This window comes from Pelophylax lessonae (assembly GCF_965119305.1).
Source record: "Pelophylax lessonae genome assembly, chromosome: 1".
NCBI lineage: Eukaryota > Metazoa > Chordata > Amphibia > Anura > Ranidae > Pelophylax > Pelophylax lessonae.
Window position 1 is genome coordinate 667688644 of NC_138768.1, and position 19002 is coordinate 667707645.

The 19002-nt window shown below is 42.7% G+C and overlaps 1 protein-coding gene across 2 annotated transcripts in view; it reads right to left on the bottom strand.

Annotated features, from left to right (window-relative positions):
• The window catches only part of LRBA (LPS responsive beige-like anchor protein), a 1198938-nt gene that overhangs the window by 77709 nt on the left and 1102227 nt on the right, over positions 1 to 19002 (bottom strand). Inside the window, exons 49-50 of one of the 2 annotated variants that reach the window (XM_082258080.1) lie at positions 12467 to 12644; positions 8653 to 8715 (exon numbers count right to left, since the gene is read on the bottom strand). In XM_082258080.1, the coding sequence (XP_082114206.1) occupies positions 8653 to 8715; positions 12467 to 12644 (241 nt within the window). Of the gene's footprint in view, positions 1 to 8652; positions 8716 to 12466; positions 12660 to 19002 lie in introns of both variants that reach the window. The other variant, XM_082258079.1, reaches the window with a different exon arrangement.

The following is a 19002-nucleotide window of genomic DNA, read 5'->3' on the forward strand; positions in this document are numbered from 1 at the left end:
TATTCAGCCCCCTTAAGTTAATACTTTGTAGCACCACCTTTTGCTGCGATTACAGCTGTAAGTCGCTTGGGGTATGTCTCTATCAGTTTTGCACATCGAGAGACTGAAATTTTTGCCCATTCCTCCTTGCAAAACAGCTCGAGCTCAGTGAGGTTGGATGGAGAGCATTTGTGAACAGCAGTTTTCAGTTCTTTCCACAGATTCTCAATTGGATTCAGGTCTGGACTTTGACTTGGCCATTCTGACACCTGGATATGTTTATTTGTGAACCATTCCATTCTAGATTTTGCTTTATGTTTTGGATCATTGTCTTGTTGGAAGACAAATCTCCGTCCCAGTCTCAGGTGTTTTGCAGACTCCATCAGGTTTTCTTCCAGAATGGTCCTGTATTTGGCTCCATCCATCTTCCCATCAATTTTAACCATCTTCCCTGTCCCTGCTGAAGAAAAGCAGGCCCAAACCATGATGCTGCCACCACCATGTTTGACAGCGGGATGGTGTGTTCAGGGTGAGGAGCTGTGTTGCTTTTACGCCAAACATAACGTTTTGCATTGTTGCCAAAAAGTTCGATTTTGGTTTCATCTGACCAGAGCACCTTCTTCCACGTTTGGGGTGTCTCCCAGGTGGCTTGTGGCAAACTTTAAATTACACTTTTTATGGATATCTTTAAGAAATGGCTTTCTTCTTGCCACTCTTCCTGAAAGGCCAGATTTGTGCAGTATACGATGATTGTTGTCCTATGGACAGAGTCTCCCACCTCAGCTGTAAATCTCTGCAGTTCATCCAGAGTGATCATGGGCCTCTTGGCTGCATCTCTGATCAGTCTTCTCCTTGTATGAGCTGAAAGTTTAGAGGGACGGCCAGGTCTTCGTAGATTTGCAGTGATCAGATATTCCTTCAATTTCAATATTATCGCTTGCACAGTGTTCCTTGGGATGTTTAAAGCTTGGGAAATCTTTTTGTATCCAAATCCGGCTTTAAACTTCTCCACAACAGTATCTCGGACCTGCCTGGTGTGTTTCTTGTTCTTCATGATGCTCTCTGCGCTTTAAACGGACCTCTGAGACTATCACAGTGCAGGTGAATTTATACGGAGACTTGATTACACACAGGTGGATTCTATTTATCATCATTAGTCATTTAGGTCAACATTGGATCATTCAGAGATCCTCACTGAACTTCTGGAGAGAGTTTGCTGCACTGAAAATAAAGGGGCTGAATAATTTTGCACACCCAATTTTTCAGTTTTTTATTTAACAAAGTTTGAAATATCCAATAAATTTCGTTCCACTTCAGGATTGTGTCCCACTTGTTGTTGATTCTTCACAAAAAATTACAGTTTTATATCTATGTTTGAAGCCTGAAATGTGGCAAAAGGTTGCAAAGTTCAAGGGGGCCGAATACTTTCGCAAGGCACTGTATATTTCTTTTTAGCAGAGATCCTAGGGAATAAAATGTTGATCGTTTCAATCTTTTATGTCACACTGTATTTGTGCAGAAGTCTTTCAAACGCAGTTTTTTGGGAAAAAAATACATTTTAATGAATTAAAAAAAAAAACTAAACAGTAAAGTTAGCCCAATTTTTTGGTATATTGTAAAAGATGATGAGAATCATGAGAGAATCATAATCTTTATTCTAAGCAAAAAAATTGTGATTCTCATTTTATCCAGAATCGTGCAGCTCTATATATATATATATATATGTGTGTGTGTGTGTGTGTGTGTGTGTGTGTGTGTGTGTGTGTGTGTGTGTGTGTATATACACATACAAACATAAAAAAAGACAGCACAGTAGGTCTGTCATTATGAAATCTGTACAGTATAAGAAGAATGCAGTTATGTTGGTGAGCTGGACCCGACTGTCTGTATTTCATCACATGTTAGTTATCAAGTAGCAGTGGGGATACATATGTACAAACATGTCTGATACTCCCCATCTCAAGGTTAATACGTTTTATAAGAGATGAAAGGGAGACTATGTTGAAGTCATGAGTTACATGAAGGAAAATGATATGTTTATGCTCCAGAAAAATGAGAAGAGCTACAGCATCAGTACTCCTTCATTCCATCTTGTTCAACACAAAATTCTTTAGTAACTAAATGCTTCTCTTCTCTGTGGGTGCCATCAAGTTTGTTATTTTCCAGAGCCATCTGCGCTAATTTACTTCTTGCCTAGCTTAACATAAAAAGGGCTTCTTCGTGACATTGGCTTGTCCCTGTTCTTTATTCACCATCTCCGCCTTTCCCTAAACAGTGTCAGATTGACCAGCAAATTCCATAATTTCCATCTTCTCACAATAACTGGCTGTTCATTTTTTCCATGAGAAAATAGAACATCTTTCGAGAATCCGCATTTGAACTATATCAGTTATATTCTAAAATGTTTTTTGTAATTGATTAAATGAGATCTCCACTTCCAGCATAGAATATAAACCTCTGAGTTTTGGGATAACTAAAAAAAAAAAAACAAAAAAAAAATTGCTATAATGCACATTATATTGACAAAAATGTAGGGCCCGCTGACTATAATGCCTTCCACCAGTAAATGCTACAACATACAAAGCCATTTTGGAGAATTGCCCACCTCCAACCTGGTGGCAAAGGTTTGGGGAAGGCCATTTTCTGCTCTAACATGACTGTGCTCCTGTGTACAAAGCCAGGTCCATAAAAACATTGGGGGGAGGAAGTGGAAACTGGAGCAGCTGTGCATAGGAACCAATGAGCTTCTACCTTAAGGCCAGTCATAGACGAGTCGAAAATGGAACATTCTGTTTATTTTTGTGCCACAATCGAAAGTGTCTGATCCAACATGCTGGATTTTATTTAGAAATAATAAACTGCACAATCGTATGCGCCATTTTTGGTTTTGAATAATGTTTTGCCCCTGGTACACGAATGGTGCGAAAAACAAAAGACCTGACAAATGACAAATATGTTAATTCAGTTTTCAAGTCATCTATGGCCTGCTCAAGCTTTAAAACCAAAAGCTAGCAACTGACTGGTCGCACAGATGCTCCAGATCCAGGCTGCTCCAGTCTGCGTAAATTTCCCTGTGTGATGAGTTTGGTGTGAAGGAACGCAAAGCGGAGCCCCACCCAAAAGGGGAAGCTCCACTTGTCTGTCTCCTTCCCCCCTCCACTGCCTCATTTGGCACCTTTTGGGGGGGGGGGGGCAGGTACCTGGTTTTTACAGGTACCTGCTCCACTTCAGGCTGTTTGCAGCGGCGAACTGAGCCGGAAGTTTGGCCCCTCACCTTCCCCCTCAGCTGGCCATTCACAAAGTGTAGGCAAGATGGGGGCGCCAGCACCAGATAGCCAATTTAAAAAACGCTCAGACAAGTACACTGCTGGATTCCTGGACAGGTAAGTGCTCCTCTTTAAATGGCATGTACAACACAAACCTATAAGAGGCAAAATTTAACCACTTGCCGACTGCGCACAGTATATTTACTGCGGCAGTCGGCCCCGGCCAGGCAGAGTGACGTAGGTCTACGTCGCTCGCCTGTCACTCCTTCTAGAGCCAATAGCGGGCGGGCGCGCGCCCGCCTCGGCTCGTTCACGGAGGAGTGCGGGAGTGTGACTGGCGGACCCGATGTCCGCCGGTCACACTACGATCGCCGGTACAGCGGGAGAAAGACAGAGCGGCTTATGTAAACAAGCCGCCTGTCAGTTCTCCCTGTGTAAAAATGAAGATCAGACGGTTCTACTATGTAGAACCGTTGATCTTTTTTTTTACACCAATAGGAATGTCCCACTACAGTTAGAAGCACGCCCCTAGGACACACTTAACCCCTCCCTGTCCAATACAGTTAACCCCTTCCCTGCCAGTGTCATTTTTGCAGTAACAGTGCATATATATAGCACTGATTACTGCAGTAATGTCACTGGTACCCCCAAAAGTGTCAAAAATGTCAGTCAAGGGTCCGATCTGTCCGCCGCAATGTTGCAGTACCGCAAAAAAAAAAATCGCAGATCGCCGCCATTACTCGTTAAAAAAAAAAACACCAAAAATGACAAAAATCTTTCCCTTTGTTAGTAAACGCGATAACTTTTGCGCAAACCAATCAAAATACGCTTTTTGAGATTTTTTTTACCAAACATAGGTAGCGTAAAACAAATTGGCCGAAAATGTTAAAAAATTTTGATTTTTACATTTTTTTTGGGGGGAATTTCATATAAAAAAAAGTGAAAAATATTGTTATTTTTGCAAAAATTACGCTCTTTTTTTGTTTATAGCGCGTGATCAAAAAATCGCACAGGTGATCAAATACCACCAAAAGAAAGCTCTGTTTGTGGGAAAAAAAGGACGTGAAATTCGTTTAAGTACAGCATCGCACGACCGCGCAATTGTCCGTTAAAGTCACGCAGTAAAAAATCGCAAAAAAACCCCTGGTCTTTTAGCAGGAAAATCCTCCGGTGGTAAAGTGGTTAAGGCGATGGATCCTCCAGTGTAATATATTGAAACTATGGATGAACCTACATGATATTATTATTCTTCTTCTTCTTATTATTATTATACAGGATTTATATAGCGCCGACAGTTTGTGCAGCGCATGATATTCTCTAGATTCTGGGGGGGGGGTCCGTTTCTCACAGACTCCTTGTCAAGTGGTGTTTCTTTCCCTCCCCTTCCTACTTCTCTTACGGCCTCTTTCCCCCCTTCTGCTCCCCCTTTTTTTTCTCCTTGTTGTTCTCACAACTATACTGGGACCAATTGATCATGTGTATTGAACGTGTATGTTATGTGCCCTTTGTATAGATTCAACTGCTAAAAATATTTACCGAATGGTGCTTTTGTCATGTGTGCTAAGCTATATGTTGTACATCAGCCTTTAGTTTATGTGACTCTGGAAATTTGGTCTGGTCACTGCTAAGTGACGCAATTTACTTTTGTGTAATTAGGCATGCCACTTTAGTATGTTGTATTATTTCTAATCTCAATAAATTATACCTGTTAATGAGCATGCACAAAGTCCTGACCTCAACCCTACTAATACCTTATGGATAAACTGAAATCACAAGCAAGCAATATCTCCTTGTCCAGCATCAGTACCTGACCCCACAAATACTCCTTTGGCTAAATGGGCATATATTCCACAAAGAGGGGCAATCCCATATCGATGTCTATGGTGTATGGATGTCCAACAAGCTCATATAGGTGTGACAGTCAGGAGTCTGCAAAAACTTCTGGCCATATAGTGTATATGCAGAAACTTTCTCAACCATGATTCAGTGCCTTATACAACCAGCACTTATTTGCTATCTTGTGTGATAGATATTCTAAAAGATTGTTCTCATTCCAGTGAATAGGAAATACACTGTGCAAGCAACAACTAAAAGCCTCGTACACACCATAAGTTTTTTTTTTGTTCAACTCAGCGGGCTGAAAAAAAAAAAAAAAAACGGAAGAGCTTGGGAGGAGATTCTATGCCAACAAACCAATGAGCTGAGCTATTGTGTTCTGACAGAGGGACTGCCCCTCGCCAGACCACACCTGTCAGTGCTCTCAGCCATTGGCTGAGCGCGTTGATCAGATGCAGATTGGCAAACCCTTTCAGTTGGCTTCTGTCAGAATGGCTGCAGTACACACCGGCCGAAAGTCGTCCAGTTTCTATTAAACTGGCCTATACCACTAGATATTCGGCCCGTGTATAGGAGCCCAATGTAGGGCTTTGCACTGACAAGTGTGCGATAGCTGCACAGATTATTATTTTAATGCTTTGGGCTAAAACAAAGCTTTATAGAAAAATGACTACATGTACAGTAGTGTAGTGAAGACAGTAGTATAAAATTAAGTTTTACTGAAAAAAAATTGAGAATTATGCTGCTTGTAAAATGCTATAGCAGAATATATCTGTCATACACCAATTAAAACCTTTCTTTGAAACATGCGTTACATAGTTTGAATTGTAACTGAATATAAAGTAAAGCTTCATGATTATGCACAAATATAAATCCTCTACCGTCCGTACAGTCTCTGGAAGTACTGCACATGAAAAAAGTATGTATATTTTATTCTTCGCTAGAAAGCAGAGCTTTCCTGCTCTTGCTTTAATATTATCAGGGGACTCAGTGATAGGGAAGCCTTGCACAGTGAATGATAATGAACTGTGGCTCATCCATTTCCAGCCAGTAAACATCGGTCACAGAACACACTATAAGTCACAGGAAGACTGCTCTCCACTTCTGAAGAGGATAAAACCATATCTCACTGCTCATCATCCAGACTCCTCACACTGGGGAAGAGCCAGCCATGACAGACACAAATGAGACAATGCTTTACAGGCTCACAAAAACCCCAATGCATTCTAGACAAATTTAATTAACAATGGAGAAAATATTTCAATTTTTTGAATAACCATCTCATATGGTTTATAGGTGGGTTTTTTTTTTAATCTGTATTTTTCATATATTTAATGTTAATATAATACAATAATAAAGGGTATTTACACAAAAATGTCTTATTCAGTATACAGTGAAAGAAGTACAGAAACCCCTAGCAACCAGAATTCACTCCATTTAGTTAGATCAGTATTAGATGGGTTTTCATTAGTTGCTAAGGGAACTTTATTTTGCTGCTGTAACTATTTTAATGAATAAGGGCACTACTATAGGTAAATTTTTTTGTGATTTTTGCTTTTTAGCCATAGCCAGAAAACTACTTTTTTTATATTACTAGGGTTGCACCGATCCCCTTTTGTTACTGGCGAGTACAGATACCTTTGCGTTGTGATTTGAACCCATGAATTTTGTATGAATGGGCTCAAATCGCACTGCAAAGAATAAGAATCACATGCGATTCGAACAGGAATGGATGATGTGGTAATGATATTATATTGGGAAATAGAAGTGGCAAAGCATGATTTCCCTCTTGACTAATTTACCTTTTTTGTAGCTTCTAATTAACCTGTTCCCGCCGGCTATATGCATTTCTCACACAAAATAAAACATTGCCACATGGGTGGATGAGTGATTTTTCTTTGAATATTAAAAAAAAAATAGCATTTCCAGTTTGTGGTGCTCAGTTAGTTCTGCTTTAGGCAACTTATCTTCCTGGTAGAACAAACCAGCTGGTTGGCACCTTTTCTCTTTCAGCCTTCTTATTGGACAGTAAATTAGCATCATCATCATCTCTGTCCAGTGAGTGCTGACCTAGGAAGCAGTACATCTGACCCAGGAAACAGTGATGCTCAACCAGTAAGGAGGCCAACATGAAAAATATCTATCTATGCTACATATTTAGCTGTTTGTTTCAGTTCCACTTAAACATTTCCACATTTAGCATTTAAAACACAACTAAACCCAAAAACAAAAATGTAATATATTGTAGCTTTCTGCTGGTCCCTGCCCTGTTGCAATCTGCCTGCAGTGCATAGAGATTCACAGAGGCCCAGTAATGACATACCGGAGTCTAAACAATGTAAAAAGTATGTAATGAAAATGAAAAGGTTTTATGTTATCAGCATGTTGATAGGGGGGGTTTAAGGCAAAAAATCTGACCGCTAACATTTCCCCCTATGTAACCTTATTTCCAATAATTAAAATAAACTAACCTAACCCCTAAGCTAGTCCCTTACACTTAGTAGCATTGTCCTCGGCATACTCGTCTTGTTCCTGCACTGTCAGCCTGTCCGCAAAAAATGGTAATAAAAGTAAGCCCTTTACAATGAAGGTGCAATCTCAATTCACCAGCACAGGGCATGAAGCCTATGGCCAAAATACCCCCCCCTCCACCACCACCACCACCACCACAATACTGCACAGAGGGCTCTGAATTATTTGTGATTTTAACCTTTGTGTGTAATATTGTTTATAACAGAGAAATATTTTTTTTTAATGGAAGACTATAAATCACCTAGTGACCAATGTCACCCTTGCTTTACAGGTTTTAGAACTATAACTATTTTTTATAAAATAGGATGATTTTTATGTAAGCTTTGTACGTGGGAAAGGGTTAAATCTCACTTTCCATATACACGTCTCATTTTTGCATAGTTCTTGTACAATATATTTCTGATAGATTGTATAGGATATATATATGAAAAGCCTTTTTTTTTTTTTGCATATTCCTTGTATAATATATACAAATGCAATTTTATTTTTTACAGACAATATCTGTAGGATTCATTTGTTGATAGCTGCAGTCTACTACAGATGCAAGTAACCTATGTTTGTGAACAAAAGGCCGGATGTTAATGATAAAGCCCCATGTTTTATTTCTGCTCAGTGAAGAACCTAGCTGTTATTATGAAAATTTCCCTAGGAGGAAAAAAATGCAGCTCCAGCACATTACTGAACGCCAATTCATCATAACAGGGCCTCGCTCCTGCTCATCAACAAGTCTGAGTGATGAAAAGATCCAATATTATCCTGACAGTGTTTCATGCGCCATTCTCAATCACACATTATTACGGCATCCATATTAATTTTCGGTGACACACGTCCTAGGCCTGTTCAAATTAGGCAAGCCAACGAGGGGGAGTTGATGAAATACCAGCATAGCCACAGCTCATTGCATTCCAATTTGCATGCAAATGGTTTATCAGGAGAATTCCATTCCAGGCAACTGGCAAGTGAAAAACAACAGTAATCTACACTTCAGGGCTACCATACAGAGCTTAATGAATCGCATAGAGAGGAGGAAGTGACAGACCTATGAGAGGATCGATCTCCACTGGCAACTGGTACGGCTGGTCCTGAACAGCACCTTGATGGGCTGGAAAGAGTGAAGATTAGATTAGAACACAAGCACATTCTATAGATTTTATATAAAAATACTTTATAAAATGTGCAAAAGATAAACATAGAAAGTAAGGTAACACTTTGAGGCAGACAAAATAGAAAATCAACAAAATAAACACATATATTGCAATTTAGAGGATGCTCTCATTTTAAAGACTTGATTGTTTAGGGTGCAACTCTACCCATTAAATCTGATATGAGTAAGAGTGGACACTAAAATGAACAGCTGTTAATATGCAATCATTTTTTATGTTTCCAAAATACTATGCAGTTTAATGTATCCATTGAGGGAAAAGCATACACATTTTCCCTTTTGCAGAGAAGAGATAATTATGGATGACTAGGACTATAATTTTCCTAATAAGCAAAAATGTAACACTTCACACTGCATACAACGGAAACATCCAGAGTCTGTGCATGGAAAATGGACTGTGATGGGCACTAAATCAATACATTTGATTAGCTCAATGCCTTCTTTTATATACGGTAATCAAATTTTGAAGAAGAGAAGTTGAGATTTAAAGTTGCCAAAATACATACGTTTTCGAATAGCATTCATACAGCTGCATTTTATCAGTATTAATCACTAGGCTAGAATTCTCTACATTTATAGGTGGAAAGGCTTCCTCAACCAGGCACATGCACAGTATCTTTATTTTGTTTTACCAGACGCTGAGGCAGATGCTTGACTGGCAGCAGCTTTACATGCGACTGTGTAAAATGAGACAGCACAAAGATGCCTGGTTTTGAATGGACAGCCATCTGCTCTGAGTGGCAATTGTGGCCACTGACTTCGTGCAGCTCATATTATTTCTAGAGCTATGCTCCAAAGTCCTGCCAAACAGCTAATTACAGAGGAGCGCTTCTGGAAGCATGATATCAGTTTTATTTTAACTTGCAAATGTCTGTTCTGACCAGTTCCAGAAAATGCTGCATTCAAAAAGCGACAAAATTTGAGGCCAGCAGATTCATTTAAGATGCAAACTGTAGCAAAAAGCCCAGAAAACTATGGCAGACAATCACATGAACTGACCAGAGTACCCTGGAAAGTAACTGGCTGCTGAGGGTTACTGCACTGTGTTGCGCTCTCAATTTCTAACCACAATTTTACCAATAATTACTGGTGTTGCTGCACTTCCTTTTTGTTTATTTTTCTCCAGAGTCTGCTTCTTTTCTTTGAAGTGCTGCTCAAGTGCCCTCTGGGCATTCCCCTGCTATTCTCAGTCCCCTTGGATGGTGGCCCAAAGAACCAGGACACCCAGAGGTCCTATTCATACAGAAGTGCCCTACATACCTCTATGTTCTCTGAAACACTTTACTGTTTAAGCATAAAAGGTGCACCTTAAATTTTTAAAGACAATAAACTGTCAAAAAAGTGTCTGCTTTATGCACTGCTCAACAAAATTAAAGAAACACTTTTTAATCAGAGTATAGCATCAAGTCAATTAAACTCCTGGGATATTGATCTGGTCAGTTAAGTAGCAGAGGGGGTTGGTAATCTGTTTCAGCTGCTTTGGGGTTAATGAATTTAACAACGGGGGCATAAGATGGGCAACAATGAAACAATCTCCAAAACAGAATAGTTTTACAGGAGGCCACTGGAATTCCTTTTCCTACTCATCTTTTTTTGACTGTTTTTCACTAGTTTTGCATTTAGCTAGTGTCAGTGTCACTACTGGTAGCATAAGGTTATACCTGGACCCTATAGAGGTTGCACAGGCATTTCAACTCCTCCAGGATGGCACACGTCTGAAGAGCATGGTGGAGATTCCAAGAGACAGGCAATTACTCTAGGAGAGCTAGACAGGGCCGTAGAAGATTCTCAACCCATCAGCAGGACCACTATCTCCCATTTTGTGCAAGGAGGAACAGGACCAGCACTGCCACAGCCAAACCAAATGACCTCCAGCATGCCACTGGTGTGAATGTCGCTGACCAAACAATCCAAAACAAACCTCATGAGGGTGGCCCGAGGGCCCATCGTCCTCCAGTGGGCCCTGTGCTCACTGCCCAGCACTGTGGAGCTCGATTGGCATTTGCCACTGAACACTAGATTTGTCAGGTCCACTACTGGCACCCTGTGTTTTTCACAGATGAGAGTAGGATCACCCTGAGCACATGTGACAGATGTGAAAGGGTCTGGAAAAGCCATGGAGAAGGTTATGCTGCCTGTACCATTGTTCAGCATGACTGGTTTGGTGGTGGGTCTGTGATGGCCTGGAGAGGCATATCCATGGAGGGACACACAGACCTCTTCTACAGGCTAGAAAATGGCACCCTGACTTCCATTAGGTATTGGGATGAAATCTTTGGATCTATTGTCAGACCCTACGCTGGTGCAGAGGATCCTGAATTCCTCCTAGTGCAAGACAATGCCCTGCCTCATGTGGCGAGAGTATGCAGCCAGTCCCTGGAGGATGAAGGAACCGATACCATTGAATGGCCCCACGCTCGCCTGACCTAAATCCAATAGAACACCTCTGGGACATTATGTTTTGGTCCACCTGATGCCATCAGGTTGCACCTCAATCTGTTCAGGAGCTTAGTGATGTCCTAGTCTAGATCTGGGTGGAAATACCCCAGGACACCATCCGTCATCTCAAAAGGAGCAAGCACCGATGTTGTAAGGGCATGCATACAAGCACATGGGGGCTATACAAACCATTTTGAGTTGCTGCAATGAACTTTCAGCAAAATGGACTAACCTGCTGCATCATTTTTTCACTTTGATTTTTGGGGTGTCTATGAATTCAGCCCTCCTCTGTAGGTTGATCATTTTCATCAAACGATGTGGCATCCTTTCCTTCCTACAGATTGTAGGCTAGCGCTGAGGATTATTATTTTTTCTAATACCACTGTATAGTGGGCTGCTGCTGGTATAAAAGGTGGTGTGCCTTTATAAAGTGTATAGTGCAAAAGTATACCTGCGCTGCTGTCAAATCAAATGCATAAATAAATCCCAATAAATATGGTGCATAAATAATCTGTGTAAAGTGCTAGTGCTCAACTTCAAACATACATTACTATATCATAGATCCCAAACAAAATATTAAAAAGTTGATGATCCATTAAGGCTCGTTCTATCTAAGGATATTCTGAAAGCGGTGTATTATTTGGCTTCTGGTGAGTAGGGGTCCAGGAGGGGAGCACCTACTCGTGTAAGAGAAAGCACCAGCACTTGTTTTACCAGCACGCAGCACTTTGGACATATGTTTTGCACTAAGACTGTCACTATTTAAGCACGTTTTTTATTGAAAGACTTTATTTGATATTTATTTACACATGATGAAATATATATTTATTGTATTTTTAATATTTTGTTTGGGATCTATGATATAGTAATGTATGTTTGAAGTTGAGCACTAGCACTTTACACAGATTATTTATACACCATATTTATTGGGATTTATTTATGCATTTGATTTGACAGCAGCGCAGGTATACTTTTGCACTATATCCTTTCCTTCCTAACACATTACCCAGTCCTGATCAGTATAGATATCCAGAGAATGATATTTTTCCCCATTGAGATCGGATGTGTTTTCAAAGTGTTCCTTTCATTTTTTTGAGCAGTGTATTTCAAGTTGAAGCTTATCCTGTTGACTGCTCCTCTCCACCACACATACATTACCTATACTAATATCATCTAAAAGACGAGTTCAACCCTGGTACATGCACAATTATGAGCTGGTATTTCAGTTGAACAACAGAGTTTTAGAACTTACCAGGAAGACTATGCCACTTGTTTACAGCAAACAGCCTGTTGGCTGTGACAGTTATGACTGCAGGACTGGCCAATCCAGGCTGAGTATTTGCGGCAATGTGAGTAACCGGCGAGTTGGAGGGAAACTTCAGAACCATAATGACATCATGCTGAGCTTGGTCTGTAAACATCAGTGGAGTCTGCAGGAGGAGATACTGTTGAGTGGGCACAACAAGACCCCAAACACATGTGGAAGAAGGGAACAAAGTGTACAAAGAAAGACAAATCAAAGAACAAAGGGAAGGAGAACAGGACAAGAAAAGGAAGACATGGTTATAATAGAGAAGCCAACAGCAGCAGGAAATGCAAAGCAAACGTATAAGAGAAGCAAGTCCAGTAGGAATAAATCTTTCAGCTGGGTTTTGAAGATTACATAGTACTTTCCACTTAGAATAGGTTATAGAAAGTAAATAATTTTGTTGTAATATTTATATGAATCTGTTCAAATTTATTATTTTATGTAGTATTTTGATGTAGTCTGTGCTTCAAAGAAATTTATCAGTGGCATTAATACTTCGTAATAATCTGATAGCTGGCATCTAATAAGTGGCTAAAGAGCAATTCCAGTGAAATTAAAAAGTAGTATTTAATTTATATGTGGAGGTCTCTGAAATCCCTAAACATAGCCAATCAACACTTTTGCTTCCTTTCTGCGTGGCCAATTATCAGCTCAGTATCAGACATCCTTTAAATCATGTGTCCATTCTCACCTCCTCTACTAATTAATGCTGAAGAGACAGCTTACACCAAGTGCTTGCATTACATTAGGGAGGTCCATTTTACCCTGTTCAAGGCCATTCAGCTATGACGTGCTATGAAGTGGCCACAGAACTACGAAAGACTTCTAACATGTATCCAAAATGTAATTGGATTATAATATGTGGTCATTGAAGTGCAAAGAATGCTAAAACTGTTCTTTAAAGTGCCACTGCCCCATCAATGCAGTCACACCTGCTTCTAGAGCCTGGCCAACACCCCCCCCCCCCCCCCGGGAGTACAACTCTCAATAAGATTGGATAAGAGTGCATGTCCTTCCAATCTGTTGTATTGTGATAAAGCAAAACAACCGGCACAGAAACTTTCATTTAAATATATTTCACAGTAGCCACAAAGGATATAAATCCAATTTCACAGTAGCCACAAAGGATATAAATCCAATTTGTGTGCACCAAATGCCTTTGCAATACAAGATATTCTCTTGTAAAAAAAAGAGCAGTGGCATCATCACTTTGCTGTACATAGACATGTGCAGAATATAGGGCTGTGGGAGGGGCCCAGTAGGCCCACCAACTACAGGCTGTTTGCAGAATACTACTGGAGGGGGCGGAGAGAAGATCAGTCACCCTAGATTATTGCACAGATCTAGAATAAATACACAAAGCAAGCCAAGGAAGAATGCACATGCCTCTGGCATTTGGACCATATTTGCTTATCCCACAGTTCTTCTTAAAGGTGCATGCAGTATTTTAATGGGCTGCCAGTGCACCAGAATGGCTAAAAAAATGGATTTTTGTCTTACCGTAAAATCCTTTTCTCTGAAGTTCATTGACAGATGCAGCTCCATCTAATTCTTCACTATTGGGTTATGCTGCCCCCTACAGAAGTAGAACACTAGGCAGGAAAAAGCTTTACCACGCCTATGGGGCCGTCCCTGCAGGCATACACCCACACACTCTGCTACAGGCTTCAGTTTCAATGCAAGTAGTGTTTAGAGGAAAAACCCCAACCCTCTCAAGATAGAGGGGCGGATACTGCGTCTGTCAATGAACTTCAAAAAAAAGGATTTTACAGTAAGAAAAAAATCCAGTTTTCCCTATCGTTCATTGACAGACGCAGCTCCATCTAATTCTTGACCATTGAGACGTCCCAAAGCAGTATTTGCATGAGGGGTGGGAAAACAATGCAGAAAAAGAACGGAATTCCCAACAAGGCTAAAACTTTAGCCAACCAGAGAATATAAAGCTCAACCAGGAACAACAGGAGCTCACCTAGACAAACACCCTCAAAGAGACTAAGTCCCTTTCAAAAAGCAGCCTGCAAAACCTTGCGGAGAGAAGAAGCATCTGAGGATGCCAACACATCTACTTTATAAAATTTTGTGATTGTGTGCACAGACGACCAAGTTGCCACCTTGAAAACTTGTATCACTGACACCTGATGGCAAAAAGCCCAAGAAGCAGTGAGCGCCCTAGTAGAATGCGCCTTTACAGGGAAAGGTGGAACCTTACCCTTCAGCAAATAAGCCTGAACCACCATCTGCCTGATCCACCTAGAAATGGTCACAGCAGACGCAGCCAATCCTTTTCTAGATCCTTCCGTAAGGACAAAAAGAGAATCTGATTTCCTGAAAGCTTCAGTAGCTGCCAGGTAAACACGAATTGCCCGAACCACATCCAAAGAATGCAAAGTAATTTCCTTAGAATGCTTAGGCTTAGGACATAAAGAAGGCAGCACAATGTCTTCATGTACATGGAAATCAGAAACCACCTTAGGAAGAAATGACTGACTAAGTCGACATACCACTTTATCTCTGTGGACCACCAAATAAGGCGAATTGCAGAAATAGCCACCAAAAAAAGGCAACCTTCTGAGACAAGGTAAGCAGAGGAATCTCCCTAATGTTCTCAAAAAGAGGTTTTTTTGAATAAGAGACCATACCAAATTCAGATCTCACGGAGGTAACGGGGGTCACCTCGGAGGGGCCACATGATGGACCCCTTGGATAAAAGTGTGAATCAACGCATGCAAGGCTAAAGGACGTTTGAAAAACACAGCCAAGGCCAACACTTGGCCTTTAATAGTAGCCAAGGCCAACTTCTGTTCGACACCTCTTTCAAGGAAAGCCAAGATCCTAGCCACCGAAAAAAGGCGAGGATGCACCTTCACGGATTCACATTATGAAAAGTACGATTTCCACGTACAATGATAGATATACCTGAAAAGAGATTTCCTGGCCTTCAACAGTGTAGGAATCATTAAATCAGAAAGCACCCTATCCTTATACAGCTATGCCATTAAAGCCAGCGACTGTAAAGTAGGATGGAAGATCGGCCCTTGAGACAGCAGATCTTCCCTAAGAGGAAGTCTCCAAGGAGCATCGGAGACCTAACTAACCAGATCTGCATACCAAGACCGAGGACAGTCTGGAGCAACCAAAATGACTGGAATCCCCTCCACCTCTATTCTGCGCAGGAGACTCGGCAGGAGTTTCAGCAGTTTTAACACATAGATCAGCCGATAACGACCCAAGAAGCCACCAGTGCATCCTAGGCATCGGCTAGGGGATCCCGTGACCTGGGTACAAACCTATGAACCTTCTTGTTGAGCCGAGAGGCCAACAGGTCGACATTGGGTGTCCTCTCCATTGAGCACACAGGAGATGGAACACCTCCAGATGTAGAGACCATTCCCCCTGATCCAACATCTGATGGCTCAGGTAGTTCGCCTGACAGTTTTCCACACCTGGGATATGTACCGCGGAGAGAGCTGGAACAAAATTCTCTGCCCACTTCAAGATCTAGGCCACCTCCCGGGCCTATATGACACTCTTGGTGCCCCCTTGATGATTGATGTAAGCCACGGCCGTGGCATTGTCCGACTTAACTCGGACTGGACAACCTTGTAGATGATTTGTCCAGTGACAAAGGCAAAGCTTTATTGCCCTGAGTTCCAGAACATTGATCGATAGGCTGGACTCTTCCACTGTCCAAGACCTCTGGGCACACAGCTTCCCCAGCACTCCTCCCCAGCCGGACAGGTTGGTGTCTGTGGTGACTACGGTCCAATACAATGGAAGGAAAGACTTGCCCTGGTACAATGCCAATGAGCAAAGCCACCACAGAAGAGCAGTCTTTGTGTTGTGACTCAACCGAATCATAGAATCCAACGACTTTGGATCTTGTTCCATTTGACCAGAATTTCCCTCTGTAATGACCTGGTGTGGAACTGAGCAAATGGGACCGCCTCGCAGGTCGACACCATCAGACCTAGGACTCTTATGCAAGTCGGCAGAGAGGACAGATTGCTGGACAACAAATTACCCCTTGCAACTTCTGCAACTTGTCCAGGAGAAGAATAACCTTTGCTGAAGCGGAATCCAGAGTCAAACCCAGGTAGACCAATCTTGAGGATGGTACCAGGGCTAATTTTGCAAAATTGATGGTCCTCCCAAACTCTTGCAAAGTCCTTACAGTGATTGCCAAATCCCCTAACAGAGCTGAATGAGAATCTGTTAAAACCCCTAAAGGAGCTGAATGAGAATCTGCTCTTAACAGGAGATCGTCTAGGTACCACAGGACCGCAATCCCCCTCTGACGTAGAAGTGCCAATATTGGAGCCAACACTTTTGTGAAGACCCTGGGAGCAGAGGCGGGACCAAAGGGTAACGCCACAAATTGAAAGTGCTCCTCAGCCACAGCGAAGCGAAGAAATGCTGGTGTCCAGTGTAGATAGGGATGTGTAGATATGTGTCCTGGATATTGATAAAAGGCCAACAGGTCTCCCTGATGTAGGGACGCCACCAGCGTGCGAATAGACTCCACTCAAAACTTCTGTACCTGCGCAAAGCAGTTCATAACTTTGAGATCTAGCATTGGACGCACTTCGCCACCCTTCCTGGGCACAGTGAACAGGTTTGAATAAAACTAGGGATCGACTGATTAACGGCAAAGCCGATATATATCAGGGGGGCGATATGCACTTTCCTTGATATATCGGAATCGGCCCCTGTGGTTACCGATATTTCGGAAAGTGCTTGTACCGGGGTGATGCCTGCAGCTAGAGGCATCACCCCGATACCGGCGTCCATAGCCGACGGTTGGCTGTCTTGTAATAACAACAAATGCGGCTAAGAAGCCGCTCGGCTGTCATTACAAGGAGCGGAAAGGGACGTCCCCCCCCCTCCCATCACCTTCCGTGGTTTGCCCTGGTCTCCCGTCCCACTGGGAGCTAAAATACATCTGCCTCCTTGACGCTGTAGAATCATCTGCCTTTTTTAAGGTTTCCCGCACTGACACTATAAGTGCCTCCACCAGCTCGCTTTCCCGTGCGGCTGCTGACAAGGGTACATCCTCCTTGCCATCAGAATGCGAAGACCACCAGGGTGGCATGCGTATGCAATGGCCATATCTACCTCAGAATCTAAGGATACTAAAGAGGCAGGGGAAGGCATAGGGCGCTTTCTACTAGTGGCATTTTTTAAAACGAAATCCACTTTTGACACCAGGTTTTCCAAAACTGCTGTAATGCTGCGCCCCAGAGGGTCCTGCAACCGCACTGAGGGGGGTCTGTGGGTGAGATTTGGTTCTGGGTCTCCATATTTACTTAATCCAAAAAAAGTCTCACTTTAAGAAAAAACTGCAAAAAACGCAATCCACACCGCTGCACCAGCGGCACCACAATTCTCAGCCCTAGCACAGCCTGCAGCAGGTTGAATGAGAAATACCTATAGGGACCCCAGTAACATACCACCTGCAAACGCTCTGTGCAGGGAGAAAAACGATCTGACACAGGAACAGGAAATACCTGGGTCATGTGCTAGAGTCACCCTAGCTTCTCTCTGCTGTCCAGTGATCGTGGACTCCAAATAGCCGCCCCATGCATTCTTATGGGGGAATTACCAAAACATAGTCGCCCATGCATTTCAATGGGAAAAGGTTTACATTGATGCAGAGCGAAACTACAGCAAATGGAGGCCCCCAACGGCACGCCATGCGGTCTCCAGGACCCCCCCAGGGGGGTGATTAGACAGTGGCATCGGCGGGTCCCCAGAAGGGGCCCCCTCTACCAGGATAAACCCCCCCCCCCGCAGAACTGCCACAATGGCTGCAAAACATCCGCCCCCCTGAGGTAGGAACCTGCTTGTGGGGGGGGGAGCCTAAGAGGGGGCCTGGTATCACAGAGAGGCCAGGAGAAACAAAGGAATACCCGAGGGTCCGACTTTCCCAGGGAGGGGCCCACGTCCACCCCGAGAGAAATGGGGGGACACTTACTCACCATACCAACGGCATGAGGTGGGCACCACTTTAAACAGAATAGCTCTCCACCTGGGGTGGGGGTTCTGACGGCCAGGGGGTACGCTGCGACTCGGGGCCACCCAGGTCGTATGCGTCCTGGCGAGGTATTTTACTCACAGGCCAGCTCGCGTCCATCGGGGCTCTGCGGTGGCGAGGTCTAGTGCTGGACTATAACCTGCGCATGGGCGCTGGCTGGGCTGGGAGACCTTAAGTATCTAGCATATCCAGTCCGAAACCCAGCCGGCTGTTGCTTGTAGGTCTCTCAGGAACAAAATTATGAGTAAAGTCTTAAAAAACGGTTCCCAAAAAAAAAACAGCTAAGTCCCAGCAGGGAAATAGGTCCTACTCCTAAACTAGGCAGAAACAAACTGAAGCCTATAGCAGAGTGTGTGGGTGTATGCCTGCAGGGACAGCCCCATAGGCATGGTAAAGCCTTTTCCTGCCTAGTGTTCTACTCCTGTAGGGGGCAGTCAAGAATTAGATG